At 34.2% G+C, this 20620-nt stretch overlaps 1 protein-coding gene across 1 annotated transcript; it reads right to left on the bottom strand.

Annotated features, from left to right (window-relative positions):
* Positions 1–2825: 2825 nt before the first annotated feature.
* On the bottom strand, positions 2826–6046 carry LOC18601350 (protein NRT1/ PTR FAMILY 5.9). The gene is made up of 4 exons (XM_018120466.2): positions 5678–6046; positions 5210–5427; positions 3825–4336; positions 2826–3743 (listed from the first exon to the last, which is right to left on the bottom strand). Exons 1-4 carry the CDS (start codon positions 5730–5732, stop codon positions 2903–2905), a joined length of 1626 nt encoding a protein of 541 aa, XP_017975955.1. The 5' UTR covers positions 5733–6046; the 3' UTR covers positions 2826–2902.
* Between the last annotated feature and the right edge of the window lie 14574 nt (positions 6047–20620).

Genomic DNA, 20620 nt, shown 5'->3' with positions numbered 1-20620 from the left:
GGTTTTTCTTTGAGGGAAAGGGAAAATTTACATTAGTGCCCTGTATCTCGCTGCAGCGAGAGTCATTTTCGCTGCAGCGAGAAACTCTCGAGTTTGAGAACCTTCACCAGAACTGGTTCTTGCTGCAACGAGAATGAATTTTGCTACAGCGAGATAGTCTCTGTAGCTTCTCGCTACAACAAAAAGGAATCTCGCTACAGCGAGAAACTCTCTGTTTCATCAACTGAATTTCACTGCAGTGATAAAGAATCTCGCTACAGCGAGAAACCTTCTGTTTCTGGGTTAAAATTTCACTGTAGTGAGATTCAATCTCGTTGCAGCGAAAAACCTTTTGTTTTTGTCTCCTATCTTGTCAATTGCTGCCCTATTTTTCATTTCTTTGCTACCATGTCTGAGCATGGACTTCCAACATTAAGGACTAAATGAGTTCAGTTTAAAATGAAGAAGTTTAGTGAGAAACCTTTGACCAGTTGAAAAACCCTTGTTCGGCTAATAACTTAATCCCAATGTCGTTGCAACTAAAATTCATTCTCGCTGCAGCTATGTTGCAACGAGAATGCCTTTCTGCTGCAGCAAAGATTCGTTGTCATATTTGACTTGCTTGCGTATTATTAAAGCTTTCATTCTTCAAATGGTTCGTTATGTATGGGTTCATGATTTTTAAATGATTAATCATTTAAGGGCTTGATGAGGGGTTTTTAATAAGAACAGAAACAAATTGCATTGTTTTGAAAAAGAATGCATCATGATTTCGTTAAAGATTCCTTATGGTATGCTTGTTCCCTTCCTTGTTCACTCATTGGGTTTATACTCACCGTTTTTCAGATCACGAGGCAGCCGGTAACTAGGATGAGGTGTCCTTGTAGATTTATATCCATCTTTTGGTAGGTGTCTCGGTATTCAGTAACTGTACATTCGTCCGAGTCCCTCCACTTGAAGTCGAGTATTATTTTGTTGTGTATAGACGAACCTAATGTAAATTGTTAAGATACGTGTTGTAGACAATGTATATACACTTGTTTGGTATGCCAGTATGAGATGACAATGTGTAGTATTATTTTGATTCTAAGTTATGAAATGTGACTTAGCAATTTATGATGGAATGATAAACATGTCAAATTAATAGGCTTGCTTGGGCTTAGTGGACTGTGTCCATTGGGCCCATGCGTCGATCATGGCCCGGAATTTGGGTCGTGACAACGGTGATGGTGGTGTGCAGTGTGGGAGTGCGCATGATGATATATGCCATGTGCGGTGTGGGAGTGCACATGATACTTGCCATGTGCAATGTGGGACTGCACATGAGGATATTAACGATGTGCAGTGTGGGAGTGCATATGAGTTGAGTTGAGGTTGGCGGTTGTATGTACAGAGGCTTGTTGACTAGTGTGGGGATGACCTTGGTGTATATTTGAATTATCTATATATTTATATACACATAATGTATACATGAATTCTTACACACATGTGTACCTATCTTGTAGAGTAGAGATGTTTGGAAAATGTAATGTGATTGAATTGAATGTTGAAAGTTGAATTTCCTAAATGTTTTAAAATGAGTTAAACGTCAACATGGCATCAAGTTTGGTTATGATATACAAATTGCATTGTTTTAATACAAGTGCATCATGTTTCCTAAAAATCTTCTGTATCGTTTGCTTGTTCCCTTCCTGTGTTCACTCACTGAGTTTATACTCATTCTTTTCAACTTCATGTTTTAGTTTTTAGGTCCGAAGGTAGTTGGATTCCTAGGTTGAGGTGCTTCCTCATATTCATCCTTCGGTAGGTTTGCCATGTCACTTAATGATAGTACCCACGCCCAGAGTCACTCTGCTAGTAGTTAAGGGTCTGTTGTATGTTTATATGTGATGGTTTTATGTAAATTGTGAGATTGTTGTGAACTCTGTATGTTTAGTTTGATTAACAATGTCATTTAGGGTTGACAAATGATAACCCTATTTTGACAATGGTATATATTTGGTTTTTAGGATTTAATTTTTAAGGAATTCTTATTATAAATTATGAGTTTTAGATCTTGAAGAAAGAGGGGTGATAGATGAACTCTTGAACAGGTTTACATAAAAAGGCTTGTTTGGGCTTGGTGGGCTATACCTATTGAGCCCTGCACGGATCATGGCCCAAGATTTGGGCTATGACATAAACCATAAATAACGTGATAAAGTCTATGATTAATCAACAAAATTCATAAAAATTACAATATAGGAAATCATATAATGTCCATGGAAGATTAAGAAAAATCTGAAAATTTGCAAGATTAGTATATAAAGCACATATTTCATAAAATTTTATCAGAATTTGGCATAAATAATTTAATAAAACCTAATGCATGCAGCTCCAAGCAATTAATCATATATTAGAGAATAAAACATGTTTTTAAAACATTCAAAATATAAATAAAATAAAATAAATTAGCATACAATGCCTAAGCAGGATTTTTATCAAGTGACAAACGCAAAACACTTGAACAAAATCTAGGACATACAATTATTAGCTATTAATCAGAAAATCGAAGATTTACCATACTAGGAATTTTTAACCGAATGTAAGTGCATGGTATAGCCTAATTAATTAACTGCTGGAGTAAACGACCAACAGATCAGATGTACATATCAGTTCATGTGACTTATTGAAACCGACTAAAATTTATAGTTCAAACTGCGGCATAGTGCCTCTATTTTCTTTGATGAATCCAATCTCGGAACGAAAATAATCTGTTCAACCAGGAGTCTTAAGGAGAATTATTCTTCAAAATAGAAAATGCAGTGTCCTAAATGTAGAATATCAATATCATATGAGGCAAAGCAAAACCTAATTAAATATCATGTATATTTACTTGAACCAAAGTTATTGAAACAAAACTGTATCAAACTGATCAAAGAGCTTATTTACAACTGCCATTTTCCATTTCACTCCTACTTTTGTAGCACTTGCACAAAATTGCATACAATAGTAAGCTCAATGCACTTGCTAAGGCTAAAAGCCAGTAGTATTTGTCTAGTCCATCTTCCCTCATGTCATCAGAGAACCAGCTTTGTCTTCCTTTTGAGCTTGTGAAGGCTTCAATAATAGAAATCATCAAGGCACTCAAGAAACTTCCCACCCCGAAAACACTAGTATATAATGCAAAGCCCATCGTTCTCATCCTAACCGGTACTTCATTGTAAAAGAACTCTTGCATCCCAACAACAGTGAAAATGTCAGAAATGCCTAGGAGAACATATTGAGGAAGCAACCAAAATATGCTTAGTGGCACCGTTTCTGATTCTAGGACACCTATCTTTTTGCTGATCTCAAGCCTCTTCATTTCAACAACTGCAGCTATGATCATAGCAATGATGGAGAGGAACATACCAACTCCCATTCGTTGCATTACGCTAATACCTTTTCGATTACAAGTAACTATCTGTGTAATTGGGATTAAAACTTTATCATATAAAGGCATCAATAGTATTATAGACAATGTAATAGCACTTTGTAGCGTTGCTGGTGGGATCTTGAAGTTCCTACCAATGTTCCTCTCCATTGTCATGCCTTGTTTAGTGAAAAATGTGGCAGGTTGTTGGAAAATTACTGCAAACATAAGAAGCATTGTCCATATAGGCAAAAGCCTGAGTATTATTTTTGAATTTTCAAGCAGGTAAGTATCATTTTTGGGATTCCCATCCAACTCTGAGCCTTCCTTGCTCCCCAACTTTTGATCACAAAGAGGTTTCTCTTGAAGCCTATAAACAAGTAAGAATTACCATCAGAACTCATGCACGTTACAATGTGAAGCATCCTCAAAATCCAATAACAAAACTTACTCTAGCTCCACTACATCAGACTTGTCATTTGGTAAACTGATTCTGCCTTTGATTAATTTTGATGCTGTCACTTTGATGACTTGAACTATGCTCTGAAAAGGCTTACCATCCATGGTTCTAACTGGTTTATACTCATAAATTCGGCTACCACATGTGAAAAGTGCAACTGATATAACCATTGCAAACATGGGGATGGCAAATCCTAGCACCCAACCAAAGGTATCTTGGATGTAGGACATAAGTATGACACCTAAGAGGCTGCCACTACAAACACCAAAATACCACCATTGGAAAAATAAACTCTTTTTGTTAGAGCTTTTGTCATCTTTGCTGCAAGGCAATTCCTCATCATGGTCCAGTTGGTCAGCTCCAAAGGCTTGCAGAGATGGGTTATATGCACCTTGGCCTAATGAAATCAGACAGAGGGACCAAAACAGGAATGCAGAGGAGCTTGTGTTGCTTGGAGGAGACCATGTCCATAGCAATGCTGTTGACGCAACTGCTCCAAGGCCCTTAAATTATATATATAAAAAAAATCAGAATAGACAAACGTTCAAGCGACAAATGTTATTTATCTGACTGAATTAGCAATGACTTTTTTCTTTTTGATAATTAGCTATGACTTCAATCTTCAACAAAAGGAAAACAGAAGGCACATTTGTCATGTTTCTTGTGCCATATCTCTTTCAACTAGGCCAAATAAATACCCAGATCATATTGTATGGAAAAACTATTCATTTTTGGTTAGTCCAAACTGGTTCACTCAACTTTAGAAGATTTAAATACTGTTCTTCAAAAGATGAAAAGTAAAAGGGGGAAACTTTAACTAAAAGAAGTGAAACTGATATAATCAAAACTTTCAGACAAGGTTACTTGGCAAGAGGATAGGTTAGGCAATGAATCTTGAAAGAGGTGCGAGATGAAGGAAAAAGTAGTGCTACCACGACAGAAGAGTCCTATCAGAATAAAAGCCATCTTGGATTCTAAAAGAATGTATGACTTGACCCCCTAATTCTGTCCAGACAATCTATTAAATGAGAATGTCCACATTTACGATTAAAGAGGAATTGACAAACTGGGTGTGCCCCCAAACTTACTGACTCTTCGATTTCGAATTTCCAGACTCACCAAAATACTAGATTAATGGCAGCTTAAGAACTTTACATTTACAGAAAAATTGAATTCTTTTGCAATTAACAATTGTTAAAAAAGTATAGTGGTGATGACTCAGGGTCAAACATCTTTAGTGGTAAGTGGTAACCGCATATGCCTCTCATAGATGATAAACAAATATGTTTCTGAAAATAAAGTCTCCAGGGATGTTAGGATGCAATTCCAATGACATGCAAAACCTCTAATGAAATTAAACAAGAAGAGTGACTCACCAAAACATAGAGGAAAGAGGAGGTCAAAATGGTGGAATACCTATCCCAAAATGAGTCAGCCAGGGGTGCCACCAGCAGTGGCAACATTGATGTGAATCCACACCAACTGTTAACTGTCTTGGCTGCAGAAGAGTTGCTCATCTTCACAACATCTGTGAGATATGTAACCATATTGGATGCCACCCCCTTGAAAGCAAACCTCTCCATGCCAGCAATAACTATCAAATATAACAAAGTTATGCACAATGAATAATTCTGTTAAATTACTTAAATTCTGGTCATTCGAAAAAGAAAAGGGAAATTTTTACTGAGAGACCATAGACGTAAATCAAAGTTTCAAAAAATTGCCGATGCAATTGTTAATTGGGTCCCCGAAGCACTGAAAAGAAACAGGTTTGTTCATGCATGAAATGCATTCTAGTTAGCTCAAGTTAAATGGTAGAATAAAAAAATTAAAGAAAAATTTACCTATAAGAAGAATACAGGATCTGCTAAGCCCTTGAGCTCTTCCTCCTCCAGCCATTTTAAATAGAAAACAATCTGCCGAGTAAAATAGGAATGGCTCTGAGATTATAAGAGCAAAAGAGGTGAGAAAACGGAACTTTATAGGCTGCTGTCTCTAGTCAGAGAATCAGGGGCTACTAACTCGAGTCAGGAGACTGCTGCTTTCATCCCCTCCAAATAATTTCATTCTATTCAACTGAGACAGTAATTCTTCTTCATTAATTGCAGTCTTGTAGTTGTAGGCTCCTCTTTTCCTTACGGAAAGCTAGACAAAGTTATTTATTTGTTGAGTAATGGGACACTTAACACATAGATAGTCACTAGAAGCAAGCACCCCTAACAGCATTGCTTGTGTTAATAAACAAGGGAAAAAAAGGTGAACGCACTTTCAGTTTTGTGTTACCAAGAAAGAGTATTATGTCGACATATACAGGACTCCTTTTAGCAGTTTAACTCGGTAAGGCATACACGTCTGCATCTTTGACACATGGTGTTCCACAGGTAAGCCAGGTAATCCAGATATGAATTCCCAAATTTGTAAGCAAGTGGAAAGCTGATAATTATGAAAACTGTGAAAGGACAAAAAAGAGTGAGGACCAATTGACATGAATATATTCCAGTTTTTTCCTCCAAAATCCATTTGATTTCTAACTTTTCCTTAATTCTCGAAAGAAGCCATAGGTAAATTATTCATAAAGACAAAAGAAGAGCACAAAAGGGTACATGTTTATCATATGTTAATTTGATTATAGTTACTTTTACCCTCTAAAGAACCAATTAGAACATGCTGTTAAGTGTTAATCAAAGAAAACCAATTAGATTAATGCTTATAGTTTCAGGCTAGAGAAATGTTGTTTCCCCCCAGAAATAAAAATTAAAATTGCGGAGACCAATAAGAATACACGGGGATCAATTGATGAAGTGATGCTTTCTTTTGACAGTTGTCTATGCTTCATTGGATGCCTTGTTTGTTATCACCTCATTCTTTGTTGTCATATTGCCCTTTCTTTATGCCTTTTATTAGACTGGTAGTTTCTCCAATATTCAGCCAGATTAATTCGTTTGCGTTTCTAACTTTCTAAGCTATGCGTTACGTTTGAGCTCTAATGCTACAAGACATAAAAAAAAAATTGTGTAGTCGCAGTTCTTGTCAGAAATACGTTTCCATAAATCCCAAGCGGGGCACATGCCCAACTACGACCCCCACACGAAAACAACATCCAACATGCAACAGAGACACACACTCTTTATGAAGACAGAAACGTTGGTGCTAGCTGACAAGGTATTCCACCGGAAGCAGAAGCAATCAGCCTATTTTCAAAATCAACAAGATATCTATAAGACAAAAAAGATGACCAGTCTGTTTTTCTTTCTTTGGCAAGATCTCTAGAGAGTAGAGAAACGTAAAACAAATCACTCAACGATGGAAAATTTCAGTGGTTTAGTGAGATGGATATCACTTTGAGTTCCACCACTACCTGGAAAAATTTTTATCATTGAAAAAGAAATGGTCAATGAAAATTAGTTGGGCAAATCCCCATTAGTCTCCCCACTTTCTGCTACATAACATATCCTTTGATTCTTTGCAAGTGTTTTGTTGCTGTAGTTTTCCCTTCTTCTAGCTTTTTGTGGCCTATCCTAGACTGATCATTTGCTTTTGCCTCTTTAACTCTCATAGCTTTACCACTTTCTTTCCGAAAAGTGAGATATAGCTATCTGCCAGACAATACTCGAGCACCTTATCAGATATCTTTGGATTCAATCACAACTCTTGATCCCAACATAATTAAAATTGAAACATACTCACTGACTTAAATTAGATATGAGTCCTGCTCAACCATGGCATAGCATTTATAGTCTATCTATTCTTATCTGCTACAAAGTTTAAAGTTGATTACTTTTGATGACACCACCCGGCCCTCATCAAATTGATTGATATGTGCCTTTAGCATTTCTAAAAACAAAAGTGTATACTCTGAAGTTTTTATTTAATATTGTAGCTGGATATCAAGAAAACTGAAAGAACAATAGAAGAAATACAAAGGGGGCAAAGGCAAACTATTTATGCTCATATAAATATAGATTATACAAACAAGCATGGAAATTCAGTATCGAACGAAGAAAAAATTAATGTACCTTTCTTTCTGCCAGGGAAGCTCCCAAGAATTCCAATAAAGAATACTTTTAGGAAATGTTGTGAAACCAGAACAGCCTCTCAAGCTTGATTTGTCCACTCGGCAAATACAAAAGTTTATTATTCATAAATGCGACTTGAAATTACGGAATATGAATAATTCAGAGATAATTAACATTAATCTTTTGAGTCAGCTAGCTTTTGCCGATAACAGAATGAGACAGATCAGGCTAGTTTGTTGAGCATGTTTAGGATATGAAATTGATTCCTCTTGCCAACTTTCAAAATTGATACTCTCTAATTCTGTTAACCAAAAGAGTGGAACATGTGCCACGTGGATTACATATGGAAGTTCCTTGTTGGACTGTAAAATAGAGGTGCTTGCAATCCTAGGCTTGACGGTAAGATTTTATGTGTCGTAAAACTTGGCAAACCCGACAAGATTTGGTGACGAACTGTACATGTTTTTTTTTTTATATTTATTATTGTGATGATTGTTATGTTGACCAAATTGGTTCTTCTTGAAGGACATGATTTTACTTCAAACAGTCTTTTTGGCTAATGATAATGATCGATATTATACTGTATTTTATTGTTGATTGATATTCGAAGTTCATTTGTTCATTAATAATGATGACCAAGTAGGCATTTCACCCATGGATTGACTTCAAATCCAATAGGAGTTCTCTTCCAAAGATATTTGAATTTGAATCTAAAATGCATCAAAATTTTAGATTGAAAATATCAAATTTATTTATGAGATGTAGAATTTACAATGTCTAGTATTGTTTCAAATAAAAAAAAGTCCACTCATTAATTTCTTCACGGTCTATGACTTAATCTTGAACGCACTTTTTTTCAAGGGTCTACAGCTTAATCTTCAACGATTCTTCATGCTTCAAGGGTCTATGACTGGATCTTAAACAAATACGTTGGAGCTTAATAGCCGCTTTCTTAAGAAATTCTTCACTTCTTAAGAAAAGCTTTAGTTTTTCATATCTCTCTTTTTTGGATTTGAGGAACTCTAGTCTGGAGAAGCTTTAGTTCTTCATATCTTCCTTCTCGGACTTATCTCGTAGAACTTTGGAAAGACTTTGGTTTTTCAGATTTTCTTTCTTGGATTTGTGGAATTGTAGAGAGACGATGGTTATTCAAATCTTCCTTTAGATCTTCCAAGTTGAAAATTTAGAGACAAATACCAAATTTATTTACCAGACATGGAATTTATAATTTCTAGTGTTCTTTGAAATTGAAATGTCTTCTGATTAATTTATTCACAGTCTATGACTTGATCTTAAATGCACTTAGCTTCAAAGGTCTTGTCATGACTCAATCTCTAGCCATGATAGACGCAAGTAGGTAAGTCCAAATAGGTAGAGCCCACCAAACTCAAGCAAGCTTCACAAACATATAGTCATGAGCATCCACATAACATTATAATAGGAGAAACATATCTAACATAGACATATATAAATATCCCATCAAACATATTCAATGTCTCAACCAGAAATCTCAACACACAATGGGTGCTCAAATAATCCACAACATCCAAGTTCACAATACAATTCAAATTCAAATGCCAATCCTTGGCCAAGTCATAAAGTATTCCAACTCATTTCATTAGAAAATAAAAATTGACACGGACAGTGGAGTGGATAGAGTAGTAAACAAAACAACATAAATTGGAACCTACCAAGAAGATAGATAGAGATCTTTCTAAGAGTGAGGATCCAACATGCTATGGATATAAAAACCAAAACATGAATTGAAATGGTGAGTATATAACTCAGTGAGTGGGTAGAAGGGGAACAAGTTAATGCACGAGTATTTTAATAACACAATTTCTTGATTTGAGAACATGCATTTTGTAATAAATAAAAACAAATGCATATCTCATGTAAAACCAAAAGTAAAAGTGGTTAAACCTTTTATAACAATTATGATACGGAGTGCGTGTTGTTGATTTAGTACACGCAACTATACGTATTGAACAAGTAATATAGAGAGTAAGTCTAGAATTGTATCCCACAGAAATTTACTCCTAAATCTTTATAACAAACTAATCTTATTCAAGTAACTCGATTTTTTAGAAAATTAATTGAAACTAAATTAAAGCAAACACTAAACTAATCAACAGAAATTAAAAATTCACTTAAGCAAAGCAATAGACTAAAATTGTAATACCTCGTACTTCAATATGGTGGCTAATAAAACTTATTGGATGCCAATTGAGGTTAATTAGAAAATTTAAAAGTGATGAAAGGTGAAAGGAATATTTTAGAATAAAATATTCTACATGTGAAGAAATAATAATTAAATAATAATATTTTTATTGAGGATGAATTTACAAGATAAAAAGTGATTCAGAAGTGAATCATGGCATAATAAGACATTTTGGGTATTAAGGAGATAAGTGGAAAATTTTAGAATAAAATAATATTTTATTTATAAAATAATATTAAAATATTAATATTTTATTCAGTGTTGAAATTTTCCATGAAGAAGGAGTATATGGTCAATCTAAGTGGGGAAGAAAAAGAATGAGAAAATTTTGGAGAAAAATGATGTTAATGGGGCCCGTGTGTCTTTATTAAATAAAGCTAGCACGGGTAAGTAAATATTTAAATATTCTGGTGATACCGCGTTGAAGTATAAATTTGATATTTTATTGGTATAAGTGTTAAGGAAGAAAAATAGGAAGAAATTGGAATTAAAGATTGCGGAAGCACTTAATTAAAAAGGGTGAAAACCTTAGAGGGCAAAATGATAATTTTGCCATTAGCTTGGTCAAAGCTTACAAAGAAAGCTTTGACTCTTTTCTTTTTTAGCCATAATCGGTTCTTATCTTCACCAAAAGATATTTTTTTCTTCTTCCTCACCCACCCAAAGCCATTGTCATTTCACCTCCATGAAAATCAAATTTTTTTTCATTTGATTTTCCTTGTTTTCTTTTCATTTCCCTTCTTTTCTTACTTCTTTCTTCTCCTAACTTCTTGAGGACGAAACCTGCAGCTTCTAACACCATTTTTCAGCACAACCAAACCCTAGGAGAGAAAAGGAAAAATCTCTCTTTCTTTCCTTTATTTTCTATTTCTACTCCACCATCACCGACACTTGAATTTTCAAGTTTAAATCTCCATTTTTAAGGCTAAAAGGTATATATTTTCAACTCTTGGAATTTATGACTTTATGGGTTATATTTTCAGATTTTATTTCCTAATTTCTTCAAATTCTTTTTCTTGGACATATTAGGTTTTTGTTGATGTTTATGCCTCCAACCTCACCAAGGTAAAGAACCTTTAAATTGGAATAGTTGATATGATGGGTTTGAGAATTAGACTAGAATTCTAGGTTTAAAAATTAGGCTAGAATGTAGTTTATCAAGTGTATGCCTATTAGAATTATTAAGTTTAAATTATGATATATTTGAAGCTATTTTTGTTTATTGGCAATTATAGGTTTTAATGGTATTTCAAGACTACCTAGAGTAAGATCTTGTGGGTGCTAGTCTTGTTAGGTGACATTGTTAAGGTGAGTGAACTTGCATTAAATTATTTTTGGCAAATACATATGTTTTGGGATAAATCACTTAAATGATTTTATTTGATTTTTGTCTCTAAGTCTTGCCTAGGAACAAGCCCTTGATGAAATGTTTTATGTTGTAAAATGTGTAATGTGATGAACCCATGTGTTCCTATATTCTGATGATATATATGTTATGCTTTGAATGATAATATTGTGTGATAATTGTAACCGTACGTGTACGGTGTGGGAGTGCAAATGCTTGTGATGACGGGTGATTCAGTTATGTTCGGTGTGGGAGTGCATGTGAGCTGATGACCGGTGGGTGATGATTCCAGCTATGTACGATGTGGGAGTGCACATGAGCTGATGACCAATAGATGATGATTCTTGTAAGACCCCTCTTATTTAAAAAAAAAAAAAAGAAGTAAGTATGGGCCAGCATGTGAAGAGAAAAAGAGAAGGAAAAAGACCAAATAGAAGAGAAAAGAAAGAAGAAAAAGAGGAAGTAAGGGGGGGCCGGCCAAAAAGGGACAAGGAAGAAAGGAGAGAGAAGAAGAAAAAAAAAAGAGAAATGCCGGCTGGAAGGAAGACCGGCAACAAGGGAAGAAAGAAAAAAGAAAGGAAGAAACGGGAAAAAAAGAAAGAATAGATTGATATACGTAGGAACCAATAACGAAGTAGCGTCCCGCTATTGTGAGGTGAGTGGATGCTAAATTTCAAAACTATATCCCTATAACATATTATATATGTTACACTTGATAATTGACGAAATTATGGACAGCATGAGTTGGTAGAAAGCCTTAGGTTGTTTGTGTTTGTGACAAGGATTTTAAATTCGTTTTTCTTTATAATATATATATATATATATATATATATATATATCTACAGGCTTTTAATTACGGGGAAACAAACCTTTGACTGGCTTTTCGCTTCAAAATCATATCTTGCAAGCTTGTGTAATGTTTAGGCCGATGGCCTTTGTATTGATTCATAGAATTTGATGATAAATTATCTATTTCACTTAGCATGCTGATTTGGTAAATATACCATGCTTTGAGATAAAATATGCACAACATTGATTTGTGATTATATTGTTTACAAACTATTATGTTTTGCAAATGCATTAAATTGTAATGATTTTCATTTGAACGTGATTGAGATATGCTGGGTAGGACTTGTTACCACACCAGGTCAAGTGTGGTCTTTGTGCACAAAGTAGTAATTGTCAATTATTGATATTTGATTTAAAAAAGGGGACCTGAAGCCTCGATTTATATTGGATGGCGTGGGTAGTTCCCACGAGTAGGTAAAGGGAGACCTGAAGCCCCGATTTATATATGGTGGTGTGGGTAGTTCCCACGAGTAGGTAAAAAGGGGGACCTGAAGCCCCGATTCATCTGTTGCCATGGGCAGTTCCCATGAGTAGTTGATGATGTAGGAAAAAGTAAGCCTAAGGGCTATACTAATCCTACTTGAGGATGATGCTCCCTTGTGGATTTTTATTTCACTATGCATGGCATTAACACTTGAAAATTTTTATTTAATGGCAAGTGAAATTTACATATTCATTGGTGATCAATTATTTCACCTTTTTATATTTGAGACTCTTCATTTTTCATTTGTCATTGAATTTAATGTTGACTGGATGTCAGAGTTGAAAGATTTTCTAGTACTTTAAATACAATTGTTTTCATATATGTTTATTTGTGAATTATTATTTTCAAGAATTGCAAGGTATAAAAAAAAAAAAACAAAATCTCTCAGTTTTATGGAATGTATTTTTTACGCTTACTCTTGGATTTATAAACATTCCACCTTTATTTTTGTTTCCCCTCCTCACCTGCTGACGGGGTCAATGATGATCACTAAGTCTATGAAACTCATACCCTTCTTATTTTCCCTTTTTGCAGATAGGGATCAGCCTAACTTGTAATCATCAGTGTGTACGAACCACCGCAGAGTAGGTAAAGGCATCTCCTAACCCCGCTCCGAGTCGATCCGCTGTTTAGAGTTGTGTCAGAACGAAATTGCTAGATGTTGAAAAAAAAAATATTGTTAACTCATAGACGTGAATTGTTAAAGACCTTGTAATTGATATTTAATTATTATTATTTTGAATGGAGTAAACAGTAGTACAATTATGGATATACACTTACGCACGTGAATGTTTACTTAATGAATCTAATGGAAATATCAAATAAGCCTTGTTCGGGACTTAGCGAAAATTTCTCGAAAGTCTCGGACGCCGGTAGCAACCTAGGAGGGGTCGTTACAATTCTAGCTATGTGCGGTGTGGGAGTGCACATGAGCTGATGAGCCGGTGGTTGCATACATGTTTACACATACCATAGAAATGTTAGAGAAAATATTATGTGATTGTAATGAATGTTGAATGTTGAAATTGCTAATTGTTTCCAAATTGATTTTCAATGCAACGAAAAACTCTCTGTCTTGGTTGTCTTGCTCGGATATTTACTGTGGTTTTCACTTTTCGAATTCATTATGGATCATGGATCCTTCAACACTAAGAGGTTAAATAATCAAAGGTCGAATTGAGGGGTTTTACGAGGAATTAAACTAAATTGCATTGTTTTTAACATAAGTGCATCATGATTTCTAAACTTTCCTTATTGTTTGCTTGTTCCCTTCCTATGTTCACTCACTGGGTTTATACTCACTCTTTTCAACTTCATGTTTTTCAGGTTTGGAGGTAGTTGGTGTTAGGATGAGCAACAGCATCATTCATGTTGAATGATTAGAGGTTTTCCTTTGTCAATAAGACATCAATTATAATGAGTTATAAGTCTAATTGGATGAAGTCCATGAGATTAATATGCCTTGCAAGGAAACTGTAATGGGTTACAGTTATGAGATTCCTATGCATTAAAGCATAATCTCAAAATGTTCTTGGTCAATGTATCATTGAGACTGGACATCAATGATGCTTAAAGACTAGTATATTCTATGTTCCTTACTTTGGAAGTAAGCAATCGATCTCATAGATTGAAGTATAGAGATATTTGGAACTAGAATGTAGGTGCTTGCCTAGGAGAGCAAGTTCACTAAACATGACCCGCCATGAGAAGTGCATTTGGTAATACACTCTATTGTCTATGCAAGACTTCTCATGTGTCAATTGTGTAAATACTCCCTAGACTTGAGACACCAGGTTGTCTTATGTGTGGAGTGCTATGCTTTGATTTCATCCCTACGGGTGCCTAACCAAGGATGCCAAAACAGGATGCTTTTGAATATAGTATGAAGCATGTGAAGGCAAATGAGTGGTCAAGATAGGAATCATCACCTCGAGTGTTTTAGAGGACATATCCTATTAGTTCTTGCTTAACATTAGCTTATTGAAGTCCTTGGCCAAGGCGACATGGAGATTATGAAAAAGGTTTCATAACACTCTATAAAGCTAATGCTATAATTGTAGGGACAAATATGGAGGTCAATAAGAGTAGACACTATACCAAGCTCTTATCATCTCTGGGATATATGATGAGGGAATGAATTACATTGATAGACTGTACATTGAAAGGTTGTTAAAGAACCCTTTGATTCTCCCAAAAATTGGGTGGCCATGATGCATTGCTAGATGTCAATCTTGGTCTATGGAATTGATTATAAACTAATTGATTGAAATTTATATTAATCAATTAAGTCATTAATCAATTCCATTGCCAACATGTTGGGAACCTAATGGGTCACACACAATGATTGCATTTGAATTAAATTGGGAGAGTGACGATTTAAAGTTAGACTTAAATCATATGCTAAGTAATTAACTTCTATAAACTTAATTAAAAGAGTTTCATTAAGTTTTTGGCATAATTATAAATAGTTATAACTATAAGGTCTTGATTGCAAAATATAAAGGAAATTAATTTTGATTTTAATTTCCAAGGACTTAATTAAAAGAGTTTAATTAAGTAATAGGCCCAATATTATAATGTGTTATAATATTGAGGGCTTGATTTCAAAATTGAAGTTATTTTAACCTAACTATATAAGCCACCTTTTAACTATTTTTCATATGAGAGTTTTTCACAATTGAAGAAAACGTAGTTTTTGTCAAAAAAAGAAAAACATTTTCTTTCTTTGCCACCACTCCTTTTGTGTGAAAGAGAAAATTGCTTATGAAGCAATTTTCAAGAGAGGTTCGGCTAAGATTGTGAAAAAGAAGAAAAGGGCAATTGTTGTCCTCTTTGCTAGCACAAAGTATAGTTAAAAACTCGTTCCTTTGTTGAAGGTTCAAATGCAATCGTGTGTACTACCATTGAAGGCCAAACACTTGATTGGCTAGGGTTTTTGCTCCTTGTGGTGTTCGCGAGATTACTTCAAAAAGTGCCATCGTGATTACAAAATTACATGGCAAGGTAACTTTCTAAACAATAATTTATTTTGTGCTTTTATGTGTTAAATATCACCAAGGTGATCCATGGATGGAGCCATGTTTTGTTGTTTAGTTATAAAGTTTTTTAATTTTCTTTCCGCTGCATATTTTGAGCATGCCATCCATAGCCAAACCCATCAGTTGGAACCTAGGTCGAAGACTTCATTCGTATTCACCATTTGGTAGGTACCATGGCAGTCAGTGAAAGTACCCACACCCAGAGTCACTTCACTGATAGTCAAGGTCTCTTGCATGTGTATATAGTTATTTAAATGTAAATTATGAGATTGTTGTGCACTCTGTACGTTTGATTTGATTAACCATGTCGTTTAGGGTTGATGAATGATAACCCTAATTTGGGAACATTATATATATATACTTGGTTCTCACGATTTAATTTCGAAAGAATATTTATTAGAAATTATGAGTTTTAGATCTTAAAGAAAGAAAGGCTTGTTTGGGCCTGATGGGCTATGCCTATTGGGCCCTTGCGTCGGTCATGTTGGAGTAGAATCTTAGTGAATTAATGTGATTGTGTAATGCATGGATTTCAAAAAACAAAATTCTTTTTATAAAGGAAGCAAGCAATCCAATTACACAAGCAGAAACACACATTATTATTATTGCAAGCAATATAATCACATCAAAAAAATAAAATAAGAATCTATTAAGTAAGAAAAATCATACCTTTATTTTGAGATTCTTATTTTCGGACACCACCACACCAATGAATGATTTCTCGACTAAATAAGTTTACCACTTATTCTTCAAGAATACTTTCAACTTGAACCTTTAGTGGACAAGGTGTGGAATGCAAGGCTACAAGATGGCAACCGATTTTATTCTCTTTTCTTTGGAAAAACTTGGAGGAAGAAAAGAGAAGAGATGCTTGAAACCTTTTTTTTTTTTAACAAAAAGTACGTTCTCCCATTTTCTTCCAATCTCTTCACATTTTATTAAAACTCTTGCTTCAAAGGTTTAATCAAAATGAAACACCTTTGAATTAATCTTGACCATCCATTCAGAGTTATGGAAGCATCAAACATGCTCCATAATTATCAAAATAAAAATTAAAGAATAAATAATTTAATTTTTTAATTATCAATTAGAATTCTTGATAAAATAAAACTCCTTATTGAATAATAACTCTTATTTTATTATTATCCATCTTTATTTAAAAAGAATTAATAATAAATAAAAGAGTAATAGTCAAACATGGAATCTCCTTTTATCAGCATGGATGTCTAGATTCATTTTGCAAGAATCCTCTTAAAATTATCTTAATTTAAGACAACTCTTGTCTGTAATTAAGACAAAAAAATATCTTATCTTGTCTAAATTGAGACAAATATGTTAACGTTGCCATTTTTTTACACAATTTAATTAAACAAATTAAAACATGCATTCTAACTTAAACAAGTTGAATTCTATAAAGCTAGTGGGGAATCTATTTGGACATAGATATTCCAAGTTCCAATAAACTTAGAATTATTCTTAATCTCATTAAAAATAATTCAAGCTTATTAACCATGAAATCACTCCACCATAAATTCATGGTTGCACTCTTGGATTAACTATAAATATAAGAAACAATTCAATACTTGATATTAATTGTTAGTTGTCCAATTACAACCTTATATTGTGAACCCTCATAACCATCCAATGACAAAAGGTGAAATTACCATTTTACCCTTTATGTTAATTTTGTCCCCTAGTCTCAAATTTCATCCAATTAGTGATTCAATACTCTAGATCTAATCTTTTGAGTATCCAGATATGATGAGTAGCTAATTCACCAATCCACTAGGCCCAGATTAATCACCAATCTTTTTGAAATCACTAGAAGTGATGTTAATGCTATGAACTCCATTATCTGTATATATGTTCCTAGAGGTTCATCTCGATTATAATCTGAAAATACGGAGTCTAGATCAAAGTTTTATGATGATCATGCTCATGGTAAATCAAAGATCACAAGGAGATTAAACACGTGTCCACTATCCATCAGGATTTCGGTTATACTATAAGCAAAAGCATAAGTGTGAGATCAAGATTTAGGTAACAGTAAAACTTAAATTTGATTCCCACATGATTCCAGTTCATGTTATAGTGTCATTACTCGAAGTCAACCATTTCAATGATTTAAGGCTTATCATTCCCTTGAAATGAATCACATTCGTTTCGTTGGAAGTAATATGGACACTACAGCCTTAACATAATAAAGTGACCAGCTTTATTATAAGGCTGTGAACAATTTTTTAGATTCAATTAAAATACATCTCATGTCACGATCCGGTACTCCCTCTGAGCCCATGACAACTGCAGCGATGTCTAGATAGACATTCATTACCCGGAATGTCAACCGAAACCTCGCAAGGTTCTTGCATCAATTTTACGTCTACCTTGTGAGCAACAGTGTCACGACCCGGAACCTCCCTCAGGCCCATGACAATCGCCGCGACGTCCCGATTGACACTCATTATTCGGAATGCCAATTGGAACCCCGTGTGAGCAATCATTGTTAAATATCAAGTTTTCAGAGAATATATACTATTTTAGATCAAAAACAATCAAAATGAATTTTTCGCCACACAAGGGTATTTTGGTCATTTTTTTCTCAAAAATTTCGAAACTGACTAAAACGAAATATACAAGTACAAAACACATAATTCATATTCAAAATGAGTTTAAAAGTCTAAAATCTTCATTTAAAACAAAATTACGGTTATTTGAATATAATAAGAAAATAAAAGAAATATTAAGGGAAATATTCTATTTTCTTATAAAACAATATTTATAGAGTTATACGTGAATAATTTTTATAGCGTAAAAGCTAAATAAATTTATACATATTGAAATACAGTAAGCCAAAATATTTAATTTAATTTACAATAACAAGAGGGCCCCCGAATAAACAAAAGTAAAGAGGACTGTGAACCTACGGTTTGGAAAATGCAGATCCAATGGTAGTCCTCGATGAGATCAGCTATCTACAGTCTATACTGAACCTGAAATGGGTGGAAAGGAGGGTGGTAAGATTATAAAATCCCAATGAGTAAACAGACATTATCATAAATATCTAAAGGTGAGTAAAATGGAGGCAAGTTTAAACAACAAATTTCAACCCATTTCATAATGTTTTCAATTTATTTCTTAAACCCTAAAATATTTGTAATTTACCAAAACAATTTTTAAGGCTTATGTCTTTTATTAAAACAAGGCTCAAGTCAAAACTAATCCTCGGGGATACCTTGGCCGAGGCATCTAACTGAGTTTGCCAAGGGTGTTAAAATATTCACACGTGAAACACATTTTTATTTTTAAAACAAATCGTCCCTTGGCGTTGGCCGAGTTACACATTCACGTGGGGGTTCGACGTGAAGTGAGCTCTAATAATACCCCGGGAGTTACCCTCCTCACCTCTACAATCGGAGTAACTATATAACTGGGTTTACCGTGCCCCTCTAATAGGCAGTCCACGAAAACCCATCACTGCAGTGACTAACCCACCAATTTTAATAAAATTTCGACAGTATAACGTGACTTTTATTTATTTATCCAGCCTGCATAGTAAAATCAACTTACATAAATTTCCTAATGCACTCACAAAATATAGCCACATATACTCATTTCTCATAAGCCATTCCTAGGAAAATATATATTTTTTAAGTCAATTTGCAGCCTCCAATTACTCAAGTTCATAATCAATACAATATATTTTTATTTGTCATATTTATTTCTAAAACATCAAAAATCCCGTTTTAACCTCATTCTCATTTCATAAAATACATAAAGGGCATTTAAAAATAAACTCTAGATAATTTACAATAATAATAAGTTTACTCACTGTTTGTACAAACTAAAAGCTTTCTAAGCGCCCCGATCACTACTTGTCGGGTACGACTTCTTTGCCTTTTCCGGAAGGCTCTCCTCCTAGACACATTACAAAAATTTACACAATTCATCACATTGATGCTAAATCACTATATAATTAACTTAAATCCTATACTAATGCATGGTATGAAATGCAATAGCCTAAAACGGCTTAAACGCGGTATTAACCTATTTTTGGCACTTTGCCCGATAAATTGCTAACGCGCTCCATTTTAGCTCTAAATCATCCCATTCTCTCTCCAACATTTTTAACCATTAAATATCAGCTAATAACCTTCTAAAAACAACAAAATCAGCTCACTCCCTTCCTTGGAAAATTCGGCCAAAAATGGGACATTAACTCGGTTAATTTTCTACTTGTTTTTCTATCACGTTTAATCGTTTTTCATCATTTTCTCTTCATTTCCCTTAGAATAAAATCAATTCATCATCATTGTACAGCATTGAGCATCCAGCCAAGAGTGGGTATTGTGAAAATTTAATGATTTCTTGCCCAATTTAATTTCTAAACACATATAACTAACTAAAACTATCAATTTAACTAAAAATCAAAACCTAAAAATTTCAATTTCTCTCCCCTAGAATTTCGTCCAGCGCTTGATATCACTTTTTAATCTCTCTCCTCAAGCATGCTAAATGGAAATAAAGGCATAGGAAAGGTAGAAATCAAGCTAAAATCGAAAAATCTTACTGTTAGACACGTAAACGGTCGAAAACCGCGAATTCCCCTTTGAATTTTCTTGTTTCTCTTTGGTTTTCTTTTTTTCTTCCTTTCCTCTCTATTTCCTCTCTTGTTCTTCCTTATGGCCGGCCAGCACTTAAAATGGGATTTAAATGGGCTGACTTTTCATTAAAATAATATTATTTTATTTAAAAATGCCACGTGTCACTTTCCCATTGGTCCATTTTTAAAATTTCATCCATTTGTTTCCAAATTTTCACCATACACTTGTCCCAC

This window comes from Theobroma cacao, chromosome 4 (assembly GCF_053813885.1).
Source record: "Theobroma cacao isolate CCN51 chromosome 4, ASM5381388v1, whole genome shotgun sequence".
Classification (NCBI taxonomy): Eukaryota; Viridiplantae; Streptophyta; class Magnoliopsida; order Malvales; family Malvaceae; genus Theobroma; species Theobroma cacao.
The sequence above is the reverse complement of the archived record's forward strand: the minus strand, read 5'-3'. Positions and strand labels throughout refer to the sequence as shown.

Bases quoted from the DNA above. Each gene is read 5' to 3' on its own strand.
- LOC18601350 (XM_018120466.2), bottom strand. From the start codon at position 5,732: ATGGCTGGAGGAGGAAGAGCTCAAGGGCTTAGCAGATCCTGTATTCTT. The intron at 5,428-5,677 runs GTAAATTTTTCT...TATATTTGATAG, and splicing joins ATCCTGTATTCTTCTTATAG to TTATTGCTGGCATGGAGAGG. The intron at 3,744-3,824 runs GTAAGTTTTGTT...ACTTGTTTATAG, and splicing joins TCTGATGTAGTGGAGCTAGA to GCTTCAAGAGAAACCTCTTT.